Source organism: Camelus ferus, chromosome 9 (genome assembly GCF_009834535.1).
Source record: "Camelus ferus isolate YT-003-E chromosome 9, BCGSAC_Cfer_1.0, whole genome shotgun sequence".
Taxonomy (NCBI): Eukaryota; Metazoa; Chordata; class Mammalia; order Artiodactyla; family Camelidae; genus Camelus; species Camelus ferus.
This window is the reverse complement of record NC_045704.1, coordinates 58,202,830-58,228,762: the sequence shown is the minus strand read 5'-3', so window position 1 is coordinate 58,228,762 and position 25,933 is coordinate 58,202,830. Positions and strand designations below refer to the sequence as shown.

General features: G+C 35.8%; 1 protein-coding gene across 1 annotated transcript in view; it reads right to left on the bottom strand.

Moving 5' to 3' along the window:
- Positions 1–25,933, bottom strand: part of WARS2 (tryptophanyl tRNA synthetase 2, mitochondrial) — an 87,251-nt gene that overhangs the window by 24,591 nt on the left and 36,727 nt on the right. The window contains exon 2 of the mRNA XM_006184288.3: positions 24,874–25,131. Within this exon, the coding sequence (XP_006184350.1) occupies positions 24,874–25,131 (258 nt within the window). The remainder of the gene's footprint in view (positions 1–24,873; positions 25,132–25,933) is intronic.

Genomic DNA, 25,933 nt, shown 5'->3' with positions numbered 1-25,933 from the left:
CCTGAGGTATCTATTTCAGCATAGGAATATAGTCAACATTTTATAACTTTGTATGGTGTGTAATTTATAAAAATATTCAATCACTATGTTGTACACCTGAAACTAATATAATATTATAAGCCAACTATACATCAAATTTTAAAAAAGCCAAAGTAATTAAAAACACCCACACACAAACACACACATACACTGTATCAAATCCTCTCTAAACAAACTCAATATATGAAAGCAGCTGTAATACCTTACATGTAAATAGTAGAGAAAGGTACTGAACTTAAAAAATTAAAAGACTGAATCCTTTAGACCCAGAATAATTTGAAATTTAGAAATCACTTTATCATCCCAAAGCATGTTTTTGTAGTTCTTATTTCTTCCTTCCTTTTTTTTTTTTTAAAGAAGAGGTCTAGTCAACAAGAAAATAGAAACTTTTCCCAATTCGTTTTTGTTTTACCCAAATTTAATCAAACAACCAAATCTGGCAACAACTGGGATGATTCTTGGGTCCAGGCCAGGTCCTGACTGGTGATCTAGAATTTAAGGCCTGTTTTTGGACCCTGGGGATTCGGAGCCCTTCATCCAGTGTGGATTTTTGTGTGTGTGCGCCCATCTGATTTCTTTAAAAAGCAGAGACTGTTGCCAGCTCTGAAAAGTGGCCCCAAATGTGTTCTTTGTGGGTTTTGCAAAAGGAACATAAAGGAGTGAAGCTGAACCAGCCCAGGCCTGTTTACTAGCAAGGAATCGTCATCTGGTGTAAGATAGTTTCTCATTTTTTTCCCCCAGTCATGGAGAGGGAAGAGTTGTTTTTCACATGTTTGACAAGGAATCACTTTTAAAGTTTTGCAAGTCACTAGGCTGACTCTGTCATCTTTCTTCCAAGAGGCATTTGGGTTTCATTGAGAGCAGTGACTTTGACAGCACTGTCCATGCAAATTGCTAACTGCTGCTGTAAACAAAGAGCGATCAGACAGAAACAGTAACCCTGGATGGAAGCAAGAGGATTATGGTTGTTTCCAATCACCAAGCAAAACACATTCCCATTAGAACTAATAAAACAAGAGCTGTTTTTTGGCACGAAATGTAGGAGAAATTTTTTTTTCTTCTTCACTGAACTGGAGAAAGGAATAAAAACAGAGAAAATAACCACAGACATGTGGAAAGAGACAAGATGACTTCTTTCCCTCAACTCGAGCTCAAGGGTTCAGCTTTGGTGATATGCAAACAGTTACCATGATGTCTCCACGAAGTTAAGTATTCTCCTTGGAGTAGCTTTTTATTTGGATATGTGGAATGAAACTTATTTAATATTTGGCAGAGATCTTCCTGGTGTTTCCAAATAATGGGGCATAAAATCAATTCAATGATCCTTATATAGAAAAAAGTAAGTAAAAGGTCAAAGGCAATTAATTTTCATAATTTATCATTAAAAATTACATAAGAAGGGTAGTATACTTCAGAATTTGGCTCTAAATTTTTTTTTTATTGAAGTATAGTCGGTTTAGAATGTTGTGTTAATTTCTGGGGTACAGGATAGTGATTCAGAAATTATTCCTTTCATATTCTTTTTCATTATAGATTATTACAAGCTACTGAATATAGTTCCCTGTGCTATACAGAAGAAACTTGTTTATCTACTTTATATATATAGTAGTTAGTGTCTGAAAATCCCAAACTCCCAATTTATCCTTCCACCTGCCCCTTTCTCACCTGGTAACCATAAATTTGTTTTCTATGTCAGTAAGTCTGTTTCTGTTTTGTAAGTAAGTTTATCTATCTCATTTTTTTAGATCCCACATGTAAGTGACATCATATGATATTTTCTTTCTTTTTCTAGCTTATTTCACTTAGTATGACGATCTCCAGATCCATCCATGTTGCTGCAGATGGCATTATTTCATTCTTTTTTATGGCTGAGTAGTATTCCATTATGTGTGTGTGTATGTATACATGTGTATATAATATACATATATATTATATACATATATGTATGTATATATGTGTATATATAATTGAATATATACACACACACATATACACACACATACACACACACACACACCCAACATCTTCTTTATCCAGTCATGGACATTTAGGTTGCTTTCATGTCTTGGCTACTGTAAACAGTGCTGCTATGAACACTGGGGTGCATGTATCTTTTCAAATTAGAGTTTCTTCCAGATATATGCCTAGAAGTGGGTTGCTGGATCATATGGTAAGTCCATTTTTAGCTTTTTGAGGACTCTCCATACTCTTTTCCCTAATGGCTGCACCAAACTACATTCCCTCCAACAGTGTAGTAGGGTTCCCTCTTCTCTGCCTCCTCTCTAGCACTTATTGTTCGTGGACTTTTGAATGATGGCCATTGTGACTGGTGTGAGGCAATACCTCATTGTAGTTTTGATTTGCATTTCTGATAATTAGCAATATTGTTGGCTCTCTTAATTTATTCATATTCATGACAACTGCTTGGAAAGGTTCAGATTTCTATTTGGAGAAAAGTGAAAATGGCATTAAACATAGTACATTCTGATTTACTTATGAAACCACAAATAAAATAACAATATCTGTTATAACAAAAACAATCTGTTTTACCTCCAGAAAAACAAAAGTATGGAATAATATAGTGGTCTGTTGACCATCCACAAACAAGTTAGCAGTGACTTAAGACTTCTGACCTCCTAATGTAACAAGTAAAGACGTGTAGTCTTCGGCGACAGCAGTTTTGCCTAACTTGTCCCCTGCTGTAAAACAAGAATCTGGCACACTGTAAGTGCTCAGCAAATATTTGTTGACTGTATGAACAAAGGCTGCAGAAAGAATGGTTACAACCAAAAAGAATCCACTAGATTTAGCAACTTGTTGGTAATCCAGGCAAAAGCAGTTTCAGGGGGCTGGTTGGGATGGAAGCTGAATTTTGGAGGGGTGAGTTGACATGTGACCAGGAGGTAGGATATGAAGACAGATGTACAAGAAGTATAGCAAGCAGAGTGGAAGACTTAGGCTACCAGATCTAAACATCAGTTCTGCCACTTACTAGCTGGGTAACCCTGTGTAATTTAACCTCAGTTTCATCATCTACAAAATGAGACTAACACTAGTATCCACCTGACAGTGCTTAGAACAGTACCTAGCACACAGTAAGCACTCTGCAAATGGTAGTTATTATTATGACAGATAACTTTTTAGAAAGACTCTGGTTTTAACATTTTATTCTGAGATAATTATAGATTCGAATATAGTTGTAAGAAATAATACTAAGAGATCAAGTATTACGCTTCACCCAGTTTCCCCCAATGGCAACATCTTGCATAACTATAATATAATTTATTTTACATTACACTTACAGGAAATCAAGTTTGATACAATCCATCCACCATATTTAGATTTCACCAATTTTACATGCATTCATCGTGTGGGTATATTACATTCTATGTAATTTATCATGTGTGTAAGACATTTCCTTTTTAAGGAAGGATGGAAATGAAGATAACTAGTGGGGGTTAGAGAATAAAGTTTTTGTTTTGTTTTTTAAGGTGGGATAGATCTACTTTCTGTGAAATATCTTTCACTGTAAAAGGAAGAGGGGAAATAAACATAGATGAGGAGCTAGTGGGATAGGAGTGGAGAACAGAAAGTTAGAGAACTTCAACTCTAATGGGCTCTGTTATCTCTGAAAACAGAAGACAGGGTGATTAGAAACAAAGAGGGTAAGAAATATACTCAGTGGAACTGCTGGGTTTGATAGGAAGAAACAAAAGAAATCCTGGAATAGAGTTATGTAAGGCTTGATGTTTTATAAATATTTCTGTGAAGGAAAGAGGACAATCATTTGTACAACACGCCTGTGGGGAAACACTAGTATTCTTCATGGCAGACTAAAACGCCCTGCCTAAATAATGGGTCTTTTAAAAACCTGTAGAAAAATTAAATCAATTGGTTGCATCTTTAATTTCCTTTGGTCAGTATGGATTTTTCATAGGATCTAAAATGTACTAAACGTAAAGCAAAAAAACTTGATAACTTAAACTATCATAAAATTAATAACTTCTCTTTATCAAATACCACCATTTAAAGAGGGAAAAGGCAAGTCACAGAGTGGGAGGAGATATTTGCAAGCCTATACAGAATATAAATTTGCATGCAAAATATGCAAAGAATGCCTACAAGTTGATAAGAAAAAAGCAGATAACCCTATGAAAATTGGCCAAATGGACTAAATGCAAATTGAAGTCATAATGGGTGATACCATTATACACTCAGAATGATTAAAGTGAAAAGCCAAATATGATGGCAAGGATATCGAGTAAAACAGAACTCTTATACAGTGCTGTGGGAATGTAAATTGGTATACCAACTTTGAAAACTGACTATCCACTAACACTCATCATTCATATAACATATGACCTAGATATTCCATTTCTAGGTATATACCTAAAGAAATGTTTATATATGTTCACAAAAATATATGTGCAAGAATATACTGTAACAGCCTGTATTGTAAGTAATCTGAATGTCCACCTACATAGAATGCATAAATTTGGCATATTCACTCAATGGAATATTACAGCAATGAGGAAGACTGAACAATTGCATTCAACGACATGAATGAATCTCTTAAACATAATGTTGAATGAAAGAAACCAGACATAAAAGAGTATGTACTAAATAATTTAAATTATATTCAATTTAAAAAAAGGTTATCTTGGGGGAAGGGATGGTTAGCAATTGAAAAGGGGCAATGAACACTTACATGTGGAATCCAAAAAAATACAACAAACTAGTGAATATATCAGAAAAGAAACAGACTCACAGATGTAGAGAAGGAACTAGTGGTTACCCAGTGGAAGATGGAAAGGGGGACGGGCAAGATGGAGGTGGAGGATGAAGAGGTACAAAAACTATCAGGTATAAAATAAGCTACAGGGATGTATTGTACACCATGGGGAACATAGCCAATATTTTATAATAACTATAAATGGAGTAGAACCTTTAAAAATTGTGAATCACTTATATTGTATAAATTTAACATATAATATTGTACATCAACTATACTTCAATTTAAAATATGATATTGTAAAATAAATACATATATAAATAAAGCTACAAAAAGAAAAGGGGCATGAAGAGCACTGCAAGTTACTCATGTAACTTGTGCACAGGTACGTTCAGTTTGTGAAAATAGGTAAGAGGCTTGTAAATCTAACCACATTTGGCCTTGAATAAAATACAATCAAAACTTTTTCGGTTTTTAAAATAAGGTGAAGGGACTTCTGGAATAGCAGAATAACAACCTCTGAAAATCTGTTCCTCCATAAAAGCAATGAGAACATAAGCAAAAGTTGTCAAAGTCACTTTTATAAAACTCTGGAAAATTAACCAGAGGCTTGCCATTAGTTGAAGAGTATTTATTTAAGAAAAACATCCAAATCTCAGTAAGAACAGAGAGCTCCGTGGCATTTTAACTTGCCCAGTTGCCATCAGCCTCTCCCTGTATCTGTGGTAGTCATGGAAACAGCAGCCAGCAGCCCCTGGAAGGGAACGTCTGGCTTTGGAGCTCCTCTTACAGACCCAAGCTCAGAGAATCATCACTACTTCACCTGTGCAACAGCCCCCTGGAAAAGCCCCGTTTGTAGGGCTTGCTGTTATGACCTGACTCAGAGCTCACTCAGTGGGGAAAAGCCTATCCCTTGGACATTCTTCCAGAAAAATTTATCAGCAGTGATTTAATATTACAGCTGCCTGAGGTGCTGATACCAATAGGAGAAAATAGGAGGCTGGCTAAAAAGCTTAAGGAGAAAAGCTGGGAAAGAGAATGCTTATAGAGCACTTTGAAAAGACCTGACATATTCCTGGGCATCCGGAAGGCCACATGTCTGTGCAGGGCTGTGCACACATCCAGAAAAGACCTGAGAAGATCCTGATCTCTTACCTCTGGCTCACCTTGAGGCCCGGTGTAAGCCCCTCAGTAAAGGGTTGAAAATCTCAGATCAAAGCATTTGCAGATTTCTGCTCAGTCATTTCCTGAGCACTAAGCTAACTCAGCAGAGATTGCAGTGGCCATGCCTGACTGTGGAGACAGACTTTACAGAACTGCTGCAGAAAAGTTAACTACACAAACATAGCAACAACAAAAATGAACCCTAGTGGAGTAGGGAGGAGAAGGAAGATTTCACTACTGAATTCTAATGAACATTTAAAAAAATTAACAATTCTTCAGAATCTGTTTCAAAAAAAAAAAAAAAAAAAAAGAGGGCACACTTCCTTTCTCATTCTAGGAGGCCAGTATTACTCTGAAACCAAAACGTGGCAAAGATATAATGAAAGAAAACTACAGACCAATAACATGCATATAGATGCAAAAACCCAACAAAACACTAGCAAACTGAATCCAGCAACATATATTAAGAGTAACACAATACAATCAAGTGGGATTTATTCCAATATGCAAGCTTGGTTTCAAAATCAATCCCTGTAATACTATAGTAATTTAGAAAATTTAGTACTGGTATCAGGATAGAATATGTAGATCAATGGAAAAGAAGTGAGAATCCAAAAATAAATCCATACATCCATGGTTGATTGGTTTTCAGTAAAGGTGCTAAGACAGTTCTATGGGGGAAAGAATAGTCTTTTCAACACATGATGCTAGGGCAACTGAATTTCTATAGGCATAGCTACGTGCAAAAGACTGAAGCTGGACCTCCACCTCTCACCATACATAAAAAATAACTGAAGATGGATCACAGACTTCAGTGTAACAGCAAAAACTATAAAATGCTTAGAAAATAAAAGGAGTAAATTTTCATGACCTATGTTAAGCAATGACTTGTTAGACCGTATGACACCAATAGCACAAGCAACAAAAGAAAAAAACTGATAAATTGGTCTTCATCAAAACTTAAAAATGTTGTGTTTCAAAGGATATCATCAAGAAAGTGAAAGACAATTCACAAAATGGGAGAAGTTATTTGCAAATTATATCTGATAAGGTCATTGTATCCAGACTACATAAAAAACTCATAATTTAACAATGAAAAGACAGATAAATTCAATTTAAAATGGGCAAAGGATTTGAAAAAGACACTTCTCCAAAGAAGATATACAAATGGCTAATAAGCACATGAAAATATGCTCAACATCATTAGTCATTAGGAAAATGCATGTCAAAACCACATTGAAAAAACCCAACACATTGAGATACAACTTTACACTCACTAGGATTGTTAAAAAAAGACAAACAATAAAAAGTTTAGGAGAGAAATGAAGAATTTGGAATCCCTATACAGATCTTCCCCAACTTACAATGGGGTTACTTCGTGAAGTTGAAAATATCCTAAGTTGAAAACTCATTTAATACTTCTAACCTACTGAACATCATATCTTAGCCTAGCCTACCTTAAACGTGCTCAGAACACTTAACATTAGCTACAGTTGGGCAAAATTATCTAACATAAAATCTGTTTTATGATAAAGTGCTGAATAGCTCATGTAACTTATCAAGTACTGTACTGAAAGGGAGAAACAGAACAGTTAGTTGTCTAGGCACAGAATTGTTGTGTGTCCATCCATTGTCTACCATCCTGACGGCATGGCTGACTGGAAGCTGCAGCTCCCCACTGATACCCAACATCATAGAGAGTATTAAGCCACATATTGCTAGCCTAGGGAAAAAAAATCAAAATTCAAAACCTGAAGTATGGTTTCTACTGAATGCTTATGGCTTTGGTACCACTGTAAAGTCGAAAAATTGTTAAGTTGAACCATTCCAAGTCAGGGACCCTCTGTCCACTGGTGGCGGAACTCTCATGTAAAGCGATGTAGCCCCTTTCAAAGTTTAACAGTTCCTCAGAATGTTAAATATAAAGTTACCATATGATCCAGCAATCCCACTCCTAGGTATAAACCAGGGTAACTGAAAACATATAACTATACAAAAACTTGACACCAATGTTTATGATAGCATTTTTCACGTATAAACATGTGGAAAAGTGGAAGCAACCCAAATGTTCACTGGCTCAAGAACGGATGAACAAAATGTAGTATTCAACAATGGGATATTATTCAACAATAACAACAAATGAAGTAATGATAAATATTACAGTAGACAAACCTTGAGAATATTATGCTAAGAGAAAGAAGCCAATCACAAAAGGACACAAAGTATGATTCCATTCATATGAAATGTTCAGAAAAGGCAAACCTATAGAAGACAAAGTGGAACTGAGGTTGCCATGGAGAGGGTTAGAGGGGCGACGAGAGTGACTGCTAATGGGTACAGGGTTTCTTTTTGGGGTGATGAAAGTGTTCTAAACTTGACTGTGGTGATGGATGCCCAACTCTGTGAATACACTAAAAGAGTACATTGTAAAGTGCAAGGTGTATATTAAACCGTACACTTTAATTGAGTAAATTGTATGGTAGGTGAATTACATCTCAGTAAGGCTGTTTTAAAAACTATACAAGCGGAGTTCATCATGACCGTTCTTTGGGACATCACACATTAATTATTCCGAGGCAATAAAGATAACATAGTTTGCGGAATCCTGATTTTCTGATCTTTGCCACAATCTCCACTTTCCTCCACATAGGAATTTTCTCCCCATAGGAAAAGGTGGCCTTTATATTAAAGCTACCTCCAGATCCTTTCAAAAGGTGAGTTGGGAGAATGGGTTCTCATCCTGAAGAAAGAGAAAGATGCCAGACCAGAGCTGCCACTGTGTTTGAGGAGCCTCCCCTTCTCACTTCAACCCACTCAACTCAGGTTTCGCCTCTACCACGCCACTACGGCCACTCATCACCACCAGCAATGCTAATGGTTAGGATCAAGTTGTCACCTTGCTTGCATATTTAGCAGCATTTGACACAACTAATTACTTCTTCCACCCTGATTGACTTTCTTCCCTTGGCTCCCCAGACACTGCATTATTATAGTTTACCTCCCTATTTCCATAGTGTCTCTTCTCAGTCTCTGTGTGTGTCCCTTCTCTCCTCCTTAATCTCTTAATATGGCAGACACTCAAGTTTTAGTCCTTGTTTCTTATATTCTTTTTTGACACTCGGTCTTTTTGCAACTTCATCTCACCTCGTGGCTTTAACTACAATCTATATAACTGTTGGCTTCTGAATGTACAATTCTAGCCAGACCCCTTTACTGAACTCCAGATTCACGTAGCCAGCTATCCACTCAGCATATTTGTGTGGCTATCTAATGGACATCTCAAACTCAGTCTATTCAGAACTGAGATCCTGGTCCTCCATTCCAAACCTGCTCTACCACTGCTGTCCTTTCTGTTGCAACTCCACCCTTGCAGTTACTTAAGCAAAAACCTTGGAGTCATTCTTCACTCCTCTATTTCTCTCACACATCTCTATTTCTTTCACATCTTATCCATCTGCAAATCTTGTTGCTTCAACCTTCAGAATATGTTCGGAATCTTACTTTCACCTCTTTTGCTCTAGTCTGAGGCACCATCACCTCTCACCTGGATTACTGTAACAACTTGCCAGCTGATCTCCCTGCTTCCAACCTTGCTCCCACACAGTCTATTCTTAACAGCAGCCAAAGTGATCCTTTTAAAACACAGATTGTGTTGCCTCTCTGCTCCAAATCCTGGACTTCCCATCTTCTCAAAGTCCTTACAATGGCCTAATGACAATTTCATCCCATTCAACCCGGGATAACGTCTGGATTCGAATCCTCTTCCTCTCCCCTCTGTTCCCCCTTCTTCAGCCGCTGACCTCCTTGTGTTCCCTGAATACACTGGGCACGTTCCCACCTTAGGGGCTTTGCACTTAGGAATTCTCTTCCCCTAGATATTCACCTCACTAACTCCCTCATATTAAGTCTTTGCTTTAATATTATCTTGTTAGTTATCTAATATTGTCTTCTCAATATCTAACATTATTCCCCTAGCTAAGCTGTTTAAAATAGCAATCTATCTCCCTCAACACCACTCCCAATTCTCCTTAATCTTTTTCTACATAACCTATCACATTCTAATATACTTTAGGTTTGGCTTATTTATTATAGCTATCATTTATGTTGTGTTCCCCAACAGAATGTAAGAACCATGGAGGCAAAGGTGTTTGTGTGTTTTCTTCACTGATATAACATGAGTACCTAACACAGAACCTAGGACACATAAGTGCTCAATAAATATTTGTTAAATGAATGCATAAATGATATTAAAGGTTTACTAATAGGGTGACACATAAATAAAATGTGGCATATTTATATAATGGCATTCTATACAACAAATAGAAGACATGAGCTAGATTCATACATTTAAACATGAGATCACAAAAACAGACTGCTCTGTGCAAAATGAAAACTGCAGAAAGGTTCTACAATATGGCAACACTTATTTTTTTAAGCTGCACAATTAAAAATATTACATGTTGCTCCTGGAATTACATATGAAAACAGGTATGAAAAATTGACTAGATTGGTATAGACAAAATCCAAGATTTTGGCTGCCTGGGGAGAGAGAAAAGGGATGCAGGGAGGAGGAGTGAAAGGAGTAGGCAAGGAATGAATTAAGGGGCCTTTCAAATTTATAATTATTTGTTTAATACAGGAAGTCAAGCAAGTATGACAAAAACGTCAATATTTATCCTTGGTGTTGGGGACATGAATGTTACATTATTCTCTGTATTTTACTGCATTTGAAATTATCTCAAAAATATTTAATTAATAAGGAGAGTATAGGATAGCGCGATTCCAAAAAATACAGCTGCTATGTATCTATCAAAGCCATTCAAGCAATTAGCTGATTTGGTAAATCTTGGATAAAATGTCTTAAGTGTCCCTTAAGATTTCATTATTTCCCGTATAAATGTTATTTTCCCAGAAATCAGGTACTACCAGTTTTGGTTAGGACACTTGGAAAACTTACCAGACTCACAAACTCCCATTTATCGTTTCCTCTCGGAAACTAGCAATTTCATGCTTAGTTATTTTCATTAGGCTCTTGTCATCCCCATCACAAATCCCCTTAACAGGATCCTTGTTTGGGGACCTGATTTTAATGAAAAGAGCTGTTATCAATGATAAACTCTCACTCACTCTTTTCAACTGGTCTGTCTCATGTCAGTATTTATGTTTGCCAATGAGTATCTGTCTGTACACATTTGGATGTTTCTATACTTTTTCTTTGTTAATACTTCCAGAGCTAAATAATTAGCCTCTATAAGTCTGTTCCTGAATTAAAAGTCACCTCCATCTAAAATCTACTGTTTGTCCTGTATATGTGTGTGTCTGTGTACACATATGTATTTATCTTCAGCATTATATTAGTCAGCTTTTTCTAGGCTATGCTGGGTAACAATCCTAAATACAAGTAGCTCACAGCAATGTTTTCTTTCTCACTCACATGACATATTGGTAGCTGTATGCTGGCTACAACTCTGTTTTATATACTTTCTCATTCCAGGACCCAAAATGAAGGAGTTAGAAGGAAGGAAAAAGAGCAAGAAACTGAAAACAAACACGGAATGGATTTAAAGATTCTGTTTGAGCATGGTGTGTATCATGATCGCTCACTTTCCAACGGCTGAAGAAGTTACGTGGACAAGCCCAACAGCACCTGTAGGAATAGATGCTGCTCCTATAGGATGCAATGTCAGTCACAAGACAATGGATGAGGACATATAATCCTCATACGCAGGGGTTAGCACATTGCTGCTCACAGGCCAGATCTGACCTGTGGGTTGTTTTTATTCAGCCTTTGGGTTAAGAATGGTTTTCACATTTTTAAAGGGTAGTCAGATATTAAAAAAGAGAAGAAGGAGAAAGAAAAAGAGGAGGAGGAAGAGAGGTGGTGATGGTGGTGGTGACAGAGAACACATGAGGCCTGGAAACCCTAAAATATTTACTATCCATACTTTTGCAGGAAAAGTTAGATGATCATTGTTCTTACAGGAAATGAACATGAATAATAAGAAATGATAACAATGGCCAAATTCCTATCTTGAGGAAGAGTAAGATGTCTATCCCTTAGAGGACATGATGGCAAAGAGTTTATTATTTTTTAAATAAAATCTATCTCTTCAGTAATTTTTTATGTTAAATATTCATGTGGTTATATCTGATAGCCCCTATAATTTAGGTCTGAGAAAATAATGAAAGTTTGGGGGAACTACATTAAATTAAAAAACTTTTGTTCATTAAAGGACACAATTGACAAAGTGAAAAGGTAACTTATGAAATGGGAGAAAATAAAGAACCCCTACAACTCAACAACAACAACAAAAACAGCCTGATTAAAAAATGGGCAAAGGACTTGAATAGTTTTTTTCCTAAGGAAGATATATAAACAGTCAAAAAGCATATGAAAAGATGCTCAATATCACTAATCATTAGGGAAATGCAAATTAAAACTACAAAATGAGATATCACCTCACATCCAGTAGAAAGGCAGCTATAAAAAACACCCCATAAAAACAAGAAAACTCACAAAAACCCCAGAAAATAGCAAGTGTTGGTGAGGATGGAGAAATTGGAACCCTTGTCCAGTATTGGTTGGAGTATAAAACTGTCCAACTGCTATGGAAAACAGTATGGTGATTCCCTGAAAAATTAAAAATAAAATTACCATGTGGTCTAGCAATATCACTTCTGGGTATACATACAAAAGAATTCAAAGCAGGCTCTTGAATAGGTATTTGTATACCCATATTCATGACAGCATTATTCACAAAAGCCAAAAGTTGGAAGCAACCCAAATGTTCACTGACACATAAATGGATAAACAAAATGTGATATAAGCACACTATGCAATATTATTCAGCCTTACAAAGGAAGGCAATTCTGACATATGCTACAGCACAAATGAACCTTGAGGACAGTATGATAAGTGAAATGAGCCAGTCACAAAAAGACAAATACTGTATAATTTTACTTACATGAATTATCTAGAATAGTCTGGTTCATAGAGATAGAAAGTAAAACAGTGGTTTCCAGGGTCTGAAGAAGGTGAGGGAGCAGTGGGAAGAAGAAGAAGGGAAGTTGTTTAATTGCCATTTCATATTCTTACTAGCAATGTGTGAGTTTACATTGCTTCACATTCTTACCAAAACTTAGCATTATCAGTATTTTTAATTTTAGTCATTTGAGTGGGTAAAAAGGTTTTTAAAAAAGAATCATGTATTTGGAAAATAAAACACATATTTCTAAATAAATCACAGATCAAATAAAAAATAATAGTGGAGCAGAAATCATTTACAAATAAGCTATAGTGAGTATACTAAATCACAACTTTGTGGATGCTGATAAATCAGTACTTAGAAGGAAATAAATATATTATATTTATATTAGAAAAGAAGAATGGTTGAAAATTAATGAGGTCCACTCAAGAAGTTAGAAAAATAACAACAAAGTAATTTCAAAGAAAATAGAAGCAAGAGAGGAAACAATGAAAGTAATGAAATAGAAAACAAAGATATGAAACCAAATTTGTGCTCCGGAAAGATTAAGAGTGTAGTCTCTAGCAAAACTCATTAAGGGAAAACAGAATTCAAGGGAATTCAAGGAAAACAACTCACAGAACGTGTTGCTAATGATAAAATGTCAGTTATCAATCAAAAATTAGCATTTTGGAAAACACTTATCCATTACTATGTGCTAGACATCTTCCCAAACTTAAAGACATTCCTGAAATGATCTGTGTTGATAATAAGAAATGCTTTTTTAATAACATAAATATCTGTCAAAATGTGTAAGATGGTAAGATCTATTTGTAGATAACTAAGTCTTAAATGTGAAAAGTATCAGAGAGGAAATAAATAAAAGAGAGATAAAAAAATAGAAAATAAACAATCAAACCAAGAGTTGGTTTTCTGAAAGAGTAAACAACATTGACAGACCTCTGGCCAGGCTCACCAAGAAGAAGAGAGAGAGAACCAAACAAAATAAGAAAGGAAAATGGAGAAATTACAACCAATACCACAGAAATACAAAAAAAACCCATATGAGAATACTATGAACAACTATATGGAAACAAATTGGACAATCCAGAAGAAATGGACAAGTTTCTGGAAACATACAGTCCACCAAGACTGAATCAAGAAGAAGCAGACCACTTGAACAGACATATTACTAGAAATGAAATAGAATAAGTGATAAAAAATCTCCCTACAAACAAAAGTCCAGGACCAGATGGCTTCACTGGGGAATTCTACCAAACATACAAAGAAGATCTCATACGGATCCTTCTCAAACTCTTCCAAAAGATTGAAAAGGAGGGAGTACTCCCAAACTCATTTTATGAAACCATCATCACCCTGATACCAAAACCAGACAAAGACACTACCAAAAAGGAAAATTACAGGCCAATATCATTGATGAACATAGATGCAAAAATCCTCAACAAAATATTAGCAAACAGAATCCAACAGCATATAAAAAAGATCATACACCATAATCAAGTTGGATTCATCCCAGTGACACAAGGACTGTTCAACATATGCAAAGCAATCAGTGTGATACACCACATCCACAAAAGAAAAGACAAAAATCACATGATCATCTCAATAGATGCAGAAAAAAGTATTTGATAAAATTCAACACCCATTTATGATAAAAACTCTTACCAAAGTGGGTATAGAGGGAACATATCTCAACTTAATAAAAACTATTTATGACAAACCACAGCCAGCGTAATACTCAATGGTGAAAAACTGAAAGCATTCCCACTAAAATCTGGAACAAGGACTGCCCACTCTCACCACTTCTATTCAACATAGTTTTGGAAGTCCTTGCCACAGCAATCAGGCAAGAAAAAGAAACAAAAGGGATCCAAATTGGAAGAGAAGAGGTAAAACTGTCACTATATATGGATGACATAATATTGTATACAGAAAACCCTACAAATTCACACAGAAACTACTAGAGCTGATAAAAGAATTTGGCAAGGTAGCAGGATACAAGATTAACATACAGAAATCAGTTGCATTTCTTTAAACTAACAATGAAATAGCAGGAAAGGAAAGTAAAGAAACGATCCCTTTTAAGATCACATCCAAAACAATAAAATACTTTGGAATAAATCTGACCAAGGAGATAAAAGACTTATAAATGGAGAACTACAAAACACTGATTAAGGAAATTAAAGATGACTTAAAGAAATGGAAAAATATCCCATGGTCTTGGATTGGGAGACTCAATATTGCTAAAATGGCCATAATGCCCAAGGCAATGTACAGATTTAATGCAATCCCTATCAAATTACCCATGATATTTTTCACAGAACTAGAACAAAAAACCTAAAATTTATATAGAATCTCAAAAGATCCAGAATTGCCAAAGCAATACTAAAGAAAAAGAATGAAGCTGGAGGAATAACCCTTCCAGACTTCAGACAAGACTTCAGAGCTACAGTAGTCAAAACAGTATGGTATTAGCATAAAATCAGACATAAAGATCAATGGAACAGAATAGAGAGACCAGAAATAAACCCACATATCTACAGTCAATTACTCTTTGACAAAGGAGGCAAGAATATACAATGGGGAAGATAGCCTCTTCAGCAAGTGGGTGTTAGGAAATTAGACAGTTGCATGTAAATCAATGAAGTTAGAACATTCCCTCACACCATACATAAAAGTAAACTCAAAATGGCTTAAAGACTTAAACAGAAGATAAGACACAATAAACCTCCTAGAAGAAAACATAGGTAAAACATTCTCTGACATAAATATTAGCAATGTTCTCCTAGGGCAGTCTACCCAAGCAATAGAAATAAAAGCAAAAATAAACAGATGGAACCTAATTAAACGTATAAGCTTTTGCACAGCAAAGGAAACCATAAGTAAAACAAAATAACAACTTATGAAATGGAAGAAAATGTTTGCAAAAGATGAGATTGACAAGGGCTTAATTTCCAGAAGATACATACAGTTCATACAACTTAATAAGAAAAAAAAACCCAATCCAAAAATGGGCAGAAGACCTAAACAAACAATTCTCCAATGAAGACATTACAACTGGCCAACAAGCACGTGAAAAAATGCTCAATATCGCTAATTATCAGTGAAATGTAAATCAAAACTACAATGAGGTATCACCTCACACCAGTCAGAATGGCCATGATTCAAAAGTCTATAAACAATAAATGTTGGAGAGGGTATGGAGAAAAGGGAATCCTCCTCACGGCTGGTGGGAATGTAGTTTGGTGCAGCCATTATGGAAAATAGTATGGCAATTCCTCAAAAAACCAAAAATAGACTTACCATATGACCTAGCAACCCCACTCCTGGGCATATATCCAGAGGGAACTCTAATTCAAAAAGATACATGCACCCCAATGTTCATAGCAGCAATATATACAATAGACAAGACATGGAAGCAATTTTAATGTCCATTGACAGATGAGTGGATAAAGAAGTTGTGGTATATTTATACAATGGAATACTACTTAACTATAAAAAAGAATAAAATAATGCCATTGGCAGCAACATGGGTGGACCTGGAGACTGTCATACTAAGTGAAGTAAGCCAGAAAGATAAAGAAAAATACCATATGATATTACTCATATGTGGAATTAAAAAAAAAAAAGAAAAAGAAAAAAGAGGATACTAATGAACTCATCTACAAAACAGAAATAGACTCAGACATAGTTAACAATCTTATGGTTACTGGGGGAATGGGGCTGGGGAGGGATAAATTTGGGAGTTTGAGATTAGCAAATGTTAGCTACTATATATAAAAATAGATTTAAAAAACAAATTTCTTCTGTAAAGCACAGGGAACTATATTCAATACCTTGTAATAACCTTTAATGAAAAAGAATATGAAAACAAATATATATATATACATATGCATGACTGGGATATTGTGCTGTACACCAGAAACTGACATACTGTAACTGACTATACTTCAATTTAAAAAAATGTGAAAAGCAAAACTTTGAACCATTTAGGAGATAATCATGCAGAATAGCTTTATCACATTCAGCCTGAGAACAATTTCTTAAAAACACACCCAGAAGCACAAAATCATATAGGCAAAGATTGCGTTGGCTTCATTAAAGTGAAAACTTCTGTGCAACAAAAGACAGTGTTTAAAAATTTTAAAAGACAAGCCACCGACTGAAAAAAGGTAATGTATAACAGACAAAGGATTAGTGTTCAGGATATGTAAAGAACTTCTTCAATCAATAAGAAAATACAAACAAATTTTTCATATGGGCAAAAGGGATGAACAAATAATTCACAGAAGAAAACAAAAGGCTTAAAACATTAAAAAAATGCTTAACCTTACCAGTAATCAGGGAAGTGCAAATTGGAACAACATGAGGTAGCATATTCCATCCTTTACAACGGCAAAAATAAAATGCCAAATATTGCCATAGACCAAAAGGAACTCTTCTTTTGGTGTGACTGTGAATTGGAATACCAATCTGGAGAGCAATCTGGCAATATCCACTAACGATGATACATATGTCATATGTGCTCAGGATTCCACTCTTAGGTACGTATACCTAGAAAAGCCTTTCACACGTGCACAAAAAGCATATATAGGTATGCCCAGGGTAGTATTACTTGCAGTAATAAAAAGTTGGAAAAATCTAAACATCCTATGCCAAGAAAATGGCTAAATATATTGTGATAGAGCCAGACAATGGAACATTGTAGAGCAGTCAAAATGAATAAATTTCAACCATGTAATTAATGTTACATACAAAAATACAGATGTAGAAAGATATGTGCATCATGATGTTATTTATATGAAGTTTTAAAACAAACAAAATAAATAGCATGGATTGTTATGGCCAAATTGTATGCAATGAAAATATAAACACACATGGGAATGATCAATATTATATTCAGTACGGCGGTTACCTCTGGGGAGGCAGAAAGCGGAATGGAATTAGAGACAGCTAACACAAAGTTTCAACTATACTTATAATGCTTTATTTCTTAAAAAACAAAAGCGACACGAAGCAAGTATGCCAAAAGGTCAGCATTTCAAAAAGCAGCCATTCGTCTTCATACTTTTCTGAATGTTTGAAATATTTCTTTAAAAGTCCTCCCAAACCTTTGATAACAAACTCTTCTGAAAATATTTTATTATTGAGTATAAAAAGGGACACTGTCATTAATTTGTTCTCCAAATTCCAAATCCACCCCACCTTTAAACAAGTCAAGGAGCCTGGGGTGGGGGCAGGATGTGTGTGGTGGGGCAGGGTGAGAGAGAAAGTTAACATCTGCCAGGTATTATACATCATATTATTTAAATATCCCTATTATAGACAATAAAAAGGGGTTCAGAGAGCTTTAGTAACTTGCCCAGTGTGTCACCACAAGAAGAGATCACAGTGAGATTCAAACTATATCTGGCTTTGGGTTTGGGGGTATACCTCAGTGGGAGAGTGCCTGCTTAGAATGCCCGAGGTCCTGGGTTCAGTCCCCAGTGCCTCCATTAACAACAACAACAACAACAAAATGCAAGCAAACTATATCTGGCTTCAAAGCCCATACTCTTTCCACTATTGCCCTGATAGTAAAAAAGAACTCTTCTTGGAGATATAATTGAGATGGGACCTAACCCTGTGGTCCGGGATGGAAACAGCACACATACTACAACTTCTCATCAAATCACACACGGATATAGATCTAGGCAAGGAAATGGTGCTGGTGGAAACTCTTTAGAGCAGGGAATTGCATGAGGAATTTGGGTATATAGTAACATTCCTAACTTCTCTTTATTAGTTATGTCATGGGCCATTTAAGTCCTTTGTCTCTCCCTGGAAACTTTGGAGATGATGCCTATTTTACAAATAGATTCCTCAAGACCATTAACCTATACAAAAGTTTGTTGCTCCCTTTCTGTTATGAGTCGAATGTATACCTGCTGTCGGTAGCCTGACAACTTTGAGAATTTGACAAATATAAGTATGTACTCAAATATGCTTCCAAAATGACTAGGATAAGTGAAAACACGAGAGATTCTCTGTCCTAGTTTAGGCTTTGGTTTTATATACCTCTAAGATATGGGACAACTTTTGTTTTGTTTGAGCCAAGATTCATGTAGTCAGTTCCTTTGGCCTTCGATCAGAAATTGGTTCCTCCCAAAGCCCTCTTTCCTTTATTATTATTATTATTGATTTTAGTTTCCTGGGAAACAAAATCTAACTCTAACTAGAGAATAAGGCCACATTCCGAAGCTGGAGATTCCATTCGTCTCCCTCGACTCTTCCCTGGACTGTTTTAGCCCCTCTGTAATGTGATGTCTGATGGTCAAAACTGTCCTTTTCGCCCAGCCTTGGCAGGAAGCCAGTGCCTAAAGCTATGAACTCCAGCTTTTATCTTCCATCTGCAGGGTGATTCAATCGCAAGCAAAGTAACAACTAAAGATGTGGAGACATGCACCTCAGAGACAGCTGTGGGAATCAGATTGGATCTGCACTCAGGCCTGCTAGAAATAAAAGACCATTGACTTTGGCATCGGGATGGAAACCTCTGCCAGACACACACACACACAGGCAGAGCCCCTCTCTCTCTATTCCACGCACACACACACACACACACACACCTTTCAGAGGAGAGGCTCTGTAAAATTTCCCACATATGGCAAACATATTTTAGGGAAGACCCATGACTAGAGGCCAGTGGGAAAGAAAGAAAAAGAAAATAATGAGAAAAATCTTCAATAAGGCTAAATTGTTCCAGTCAGACTGCTGAGAAAGAATGCAAAGGACTAGAGACAAAAATTATTGGTAAAAATCAGCATTATAACATAGCTAGCTAAATTCTTTCCCTATTTCAGATGATTACTAGAACTTACTCCAATGTACAACAATGGCACTTGGGGAACGAGGCTTTATATTTATCTCTAACTACTGTGCTTGACACAATGGACAGACATGAAAAGAGTACTTATATAATATAAAAAAAATTTTTTTTTCCTCTATTTCACAATTTCAAAAATCCTTTTTTTCTCCATTCCCCACCCCTTTTTTATTGAGGTATAGCCAGTTTACAATGTTGTGTCAATTTCTGGTGTACAGCACAATTCTTAAAAATTCTTAATTTTACTTGTGAAAAATTGTGTATGGGGAGATGCAAGCATGACTCATTTTAACTGGCATTGACTCCCAACACTTTAACTATAATTGTTTTCTAAATTCCAGTCATATTTAATGATCAACTAAATGACTAAATGCACTACAAAATTCCCAATATTAAGGAACTAACAAAAAACCTTGTTAAAATTGCACAACCAATCACTAAGGTTATGTTTTATAAGAATTGCTTTATCAAATTTTCTCAAAATAAAACCAGAAGAAAATACTTCAACTTCTGCTTTGAAGAATTGTTGGTAAAAGTGAATCAGATTGTTTGAACACAAAATAACCTGTGATAAACAGTAGTGGAGTGGAAGAAACACTGACCTCATGTTCTCAAGGGCCTCATGCTTGAAGGGCTTTCCAGAAACTCAGCTTAGATTTTTACCCTGAGGGTAGGAGAGAGGTGCTGATCTGTTTCAAGTAGAAAGATGACCAGGGCTACAATGTAGGGAAGAGACTGTCTATCTGTGAGACTCAGGTCAGGGTGAAAGGGTAATTTAATCGTCCAGGACCCTGAGGTCAGCTCTGGCTCTGCACTGCCCTTCTGCCATCAGCTCCAGAGTCAAAGGCATGGTGGAAGACAGAAAAAGGTTCTTGCCCTGTGAGTACAGAGCTTCTTCAACTTATGATGGGGCATCCTGATATACTCATCGTTAAGTTGAAAATTTTCTAAGTCGAAAATGCATCTAACATACCAATCTACCAAACAACATAGCTTAGTCTAGCCTACCTTAAACGTGCTCAGAACACTTCCATTAGCCTACAGGTGGGCAAAATCATCTAACACAAAGCCTTTATTATAATAAAGTGTTAAATATCTCGTGTAATTTATTGAATACTATACTGAAGGTGAAAGGCATCACAAGAGAGTACCATACTGCATATTGCCAGCTTGGAAAAAAGATCAAAATTGTAGGTCAAACCATTGTAAGTCAGAAACTGTCTGTATACCTTCCAAAAGTGGTGCCTTAGGAAGAAAAAGAGAGTCCTAGATTTGCCCCCTGAAACCTGCATGATCTCAGTATTCGTTATAAAAATAGATAAAAAACAAATTTCTTCTGTATAGCACAGGGAACTATATTCAACATCTTATAATAATCTTTAATGAAAAAGAATATGAAAATGAATATATATGGATGACTGGGACATTATGCTGTATACCAGAAATTGACACACTGTAACTGACTATACTTCAATTTAAAAAAAAGATATATTTGTTTAGTCTCTACTGAGTACCATGCACCTCTTAGAGATGGTTTTAAGTATATTTTCTAATTTACTTAATCTTTTCATACCTTAATTTATTCATCTTGAAGAAACAGTAATGCTTAACTCATACGTCATTTTGAAGATTAAAAGAGAGGTCACATATATGAAAAGGCTGATACATTGCACATTTAGAGATGTTATATTTTCTTTTCAATCCCCGTCTCCTGGAGACTCCATAGGTTGATAAAGCAGTTATTAATTGATTTTTGTATTGCAAGACATAAAATACCAACACCATGATGATTCTTTTGCCTACTAGAACACTGCAAATATGGGGCCAGGTGTTCAAAATAATAATTGTTTCAGGGAGACAATTAGCTTATTTAATTATACTTCTACTTGAAAATGATTCTAACAAGCAAAAGCCAATACATGCCTTCACAGTTTCAAGATAAGCACAGAGAAGAACTTCCTGCCAGCCTCCATGAACGGCTTGAGGCTTTATGGCCATTCTGATGTCCAGGCACTTCTTCCCAGGCTCTCCATAGGTGCTACGCAAACATAGTTTCTATTCAAACTATTACAAATGATGATGAGCAATTATGTGGGATAGCAGGTTATGGCCATTAAACATCAGCTGACACAGATGAGTGCAAAGAGAAAGCAACAAAATCTTAAGGTTTATTTTTATGTTCAAAAGAGCTAATTTTATAGCAAATAAAAGAAAACCCAATTAACACATCAAAAGCATGAAAAGAGTGGGAGCAGAGAAACCAAAGTTTTAATTTTTTTTTAAGTGCAGAAGGATTAACTTTACAGGAAACAAAATTTGATCAACAAATCAAAAGGTATGGTAAAAAAAGAGACTTAAGCTCCATAATCAACTGTGATATGTAGAACTTGGTTAGATCACCATCATTCAAACAAGCCAATATCAAAGATATTTTGGGAGAATCAGCACAATTTGACCATGATAAGATAACAATATTATTATAATTCCATGTTATCATATAACTAATATATAAATAACATGATAATATGGAATTATCATTAACTTTGTTAGGTGTGATGACAGTATTGTGGTTATGTAAGAAAACTTCCTTAGTTTATACAGAGGCATGCTGAAATATTTTGGGCATAAAATGTCATGATGTGTGGTATCTGCTTTCAAATACTTCAGCAACAACAACAAAAATTGATGAGACAGTGGAGATACAGTATACTCCTCACTCTAACTCTTCTGTGTATATTTAAGTTTCTTTATTAAATATTTTAAAAGGAAAGAAAACCTGATAAAATATCTAGCTCATCTACTGAGTTGTAATAAGGCTGGTGGCCCGAGTTAAAGAAGGAAATGGCCTCAGCCAAGCATGTCTTGAGGACAGAAGGACCCCTGAGGAAGTCCTTCATACTGTCTTTGTGGGACAAATTGTGCAATGTGGGCTGATGAGTACTTTCCTCAAATTTTACCAGCAAAGGATTGAAATTGCCCTAAGGGAGTTTAAGTCAGGGATGGAAGGAGGGGGATTGGTAGTTTAGAGGCCACTGAGGAAACAGGCAACCCCAGTTGCCTCCACTCTCTGATCTAGATCCATAACCACTTTGGGAACCAGTGAGCTCATTATGTAACACAGAAAAACCAAAAGGAAGGTAAATTTCATTATCGCTCATTTATAAGAGATTTCTTACAAAGGCTCCCATACTGTGGGTTCCTCTTTCAATTGTTATTTTGAACAACAACGTACCATGTGGAAGAAGATACCTCAATTTTTGCAAATTTTAGTTGTTTATGGAGGTTACTGCCAAAAATCCTTTACAATGGAGAAAATTTTTATAACATGGTGATCATTCTAGGGGTATAGCTCAAAGTGTAAGTATTGGATATGGTTGTGAATAAGCCTTGAATTTTAAAGGTCTCTTAAAAAAGCAATCTGACAAGTGGTTACTTTGTGGAGATTAGACATTTTCACATATTAAGAAGTATGGAAATAGGTACTGAGAATACAATTTAAAAAAGTATCACATAAAGATCAAAAGAGAGCTTATATCAAAAACAGTAAGATGGAGTGAAGATGGTAGGCTTTGGAAAATGCATTAGGTGACTCAAAAACTGGCTCTAATGATGACCAGCATTATAATATCAGGGATGGATGTGAAGAGTTTGAATACACATTGTTTCATGAAATATGAGGCACACATTCCTTTCAGAGAGAAGGTAGGAGTGCTTCTGAGGTAGGAAAACCAAGAGGGTGAGAAATCTAGGGACTAGTTTGAAGACAGTAGGGCCTATGAGATAAGGACCTGAAGGGTAGGGCTGGTGCACAATAAATGTCTCCAAGTATTTGAAGAGCGGTCATGTAGAAGACAGAGTTGGCTTACTATGAATTTTAGAGAGAAGTCAAATGAGTGGATTGAAGTTATAGCGAGGCAGGTGTTTGCTCAGTATAAGCAAGTACTTTATAACAATTAGATCTGTCCAAGATTGAATTTGAAAAGTCATATGTATTAAAAAAAAAAAGTCATATGCAGGGAAAGACTTCCTGACCAACTGAAAGGAAGGAAATTGAGATAAATTGCCTTTATGGTCATTTTAATGATTAGATTCTATTATTTTATCAAATCATCTCTAAGCTGGCAACAACTTTAAGTTGATAAATGCATTTATGTTTTGAAGACAGTCTTTTCATTTATGACATATTTTAAAAATATAGTTGTTCTGTGTGAATTACATTAAGTTCTATGGGTAATTAGATATACATAAAATAATGATTGTCAGAAGTTTATGATCAAGGAAGGAGTTATATACATGTATAACATGTACCACACATCTATACACGTTAACATGTGCCAGAACATGTACTGCATATCATTCCGTGGCTGGGACTTAGTCACAGGGTTAAAGTAGACATGTAATGAGGGCACAATCCAGTTAAAATTTTCATCTTCTTTCCTAGGGAGTCTCTTAAGTGCCCTGTCTCTGGTCCAGGCTCTCTGCCTGTCCAAGAGTAAACTGATTCATCCATAGTAAAGATATGAGTCAAATATTCTGGCTTTGTTCTGAAGACTTTCTTGGCTTGGACTCAAGACACTGGACATTGTCTTCCAATTTCCTAGCTAGTTCTTTCAAATCTTCTCAAAAGCTATTATACAAAGAATGAATAATGGGAATTATCCAGTAGACCTTCCAAAAGCAATACCCAACAAAGTAACATTGAAGTTACACAAAACCATAGGTCGTTAAATTCTATCCCTGATCACCAGGAGACTAGTCAACAGCATGAATTCATCAGTTTGAATGCAACCCAGCAGAGAAAAACAATTCCAGGATTAGAAGTACTAATGAGATACAACTTTTTGGTATATGAATCATTATAAATTTACCACATATAGTGGAGGAACAGTTGAAAAATACTATTGCATTATAATGATACTCGGTGATATGAATACAGGGAAAACATTAAAATGAAACATTCACATTTGATGAAATCACCCTTGAACGATTTCTTAAAAATCACAAACAGGAGCTATATAAACTATTCAAATTATTCCTCAAATAATCTGAAAATGGAAGTTTTCTCAGTTCTAATCTGAGAAGCTGACCTGAGATTGTTGGAAAAGGATGCACTTCTCTGGGTTTATGCCGCAGGCAAGAAGAGCAGCAGTCATGTCCAAGATGCTCTGCCGGAGGAAGGCTGGGTCTTGGGGGACAGTGATGGAGTGTAGGTCAACGATGCTGTACAGCACAGAGCCATGCTCGTCCTGTAATCTCACCCAGCTCTCAATAGCTCCCAGGTAATTGCCAAGGTGGGGAATTCCTGTAGGCTGAATGCCAGAGAATATTCGCTTGGTGGCATCTTTCTGGAACAAAGGAAAACAAACATAATGCTTTTGAAGCAGAATCCATGAATCCTATGCCAGTGTTACCATAGCTATGGTTGTTGTCTTATTTTTTTGAACTCCTATCTGACAATCTTCATCCCTATGCATTTATATTGTTCCTACTCTATGCAAAGGACTATGTTAGGTGCTATGAGGAGACAGAAAATGATATTAAAAAATTTTTTTTTGCACTTGAAAGCTTACAAATACAAAGGCACATAAGAAAATGTCTGTATCTCCAAGAAAATGCAATCTAATTGGAGACAGAGGATATGCTTACAAAAATGTTAAGTTACAGTACAATGTGACAATATGATCGTGACCAGTTTGGAAAGATAAATAGTGGGGTAAAGACAGAAGTTCCCAAGAGGAAAAGATGACTATGGTTCTGGTGGTCAGTTACAAAGACTTCAGACGTAGGATCACATTTCACTGGAGATTAAAGGGGCCCAAGGGTTTCTCACATAATTCCATTCATTCTGTAGTTAAGGAAATAAAGGCCATAGCATTAGGGCTAAAGTCTACTGTTAATTCAGTTTCCTTTAAAAATAATTGCTAATATTATAATTTAATGTGCAGGATCTTGGGCGAAAAATTAGGAAACCTATACTCTATTTCTAATATTACTTCTTGATAAAGTTATTTAACTTTTTCATGCTTCAGTTTTCTTATACTTTTGATAAAAATCATACTTAGTTTTTTTTTTTAATTTCTTTAAAAGACATTTTAAATTCTGCATTATTTTTTAAAGTATAAAATCATTTTTGTCATGGTCATGTTT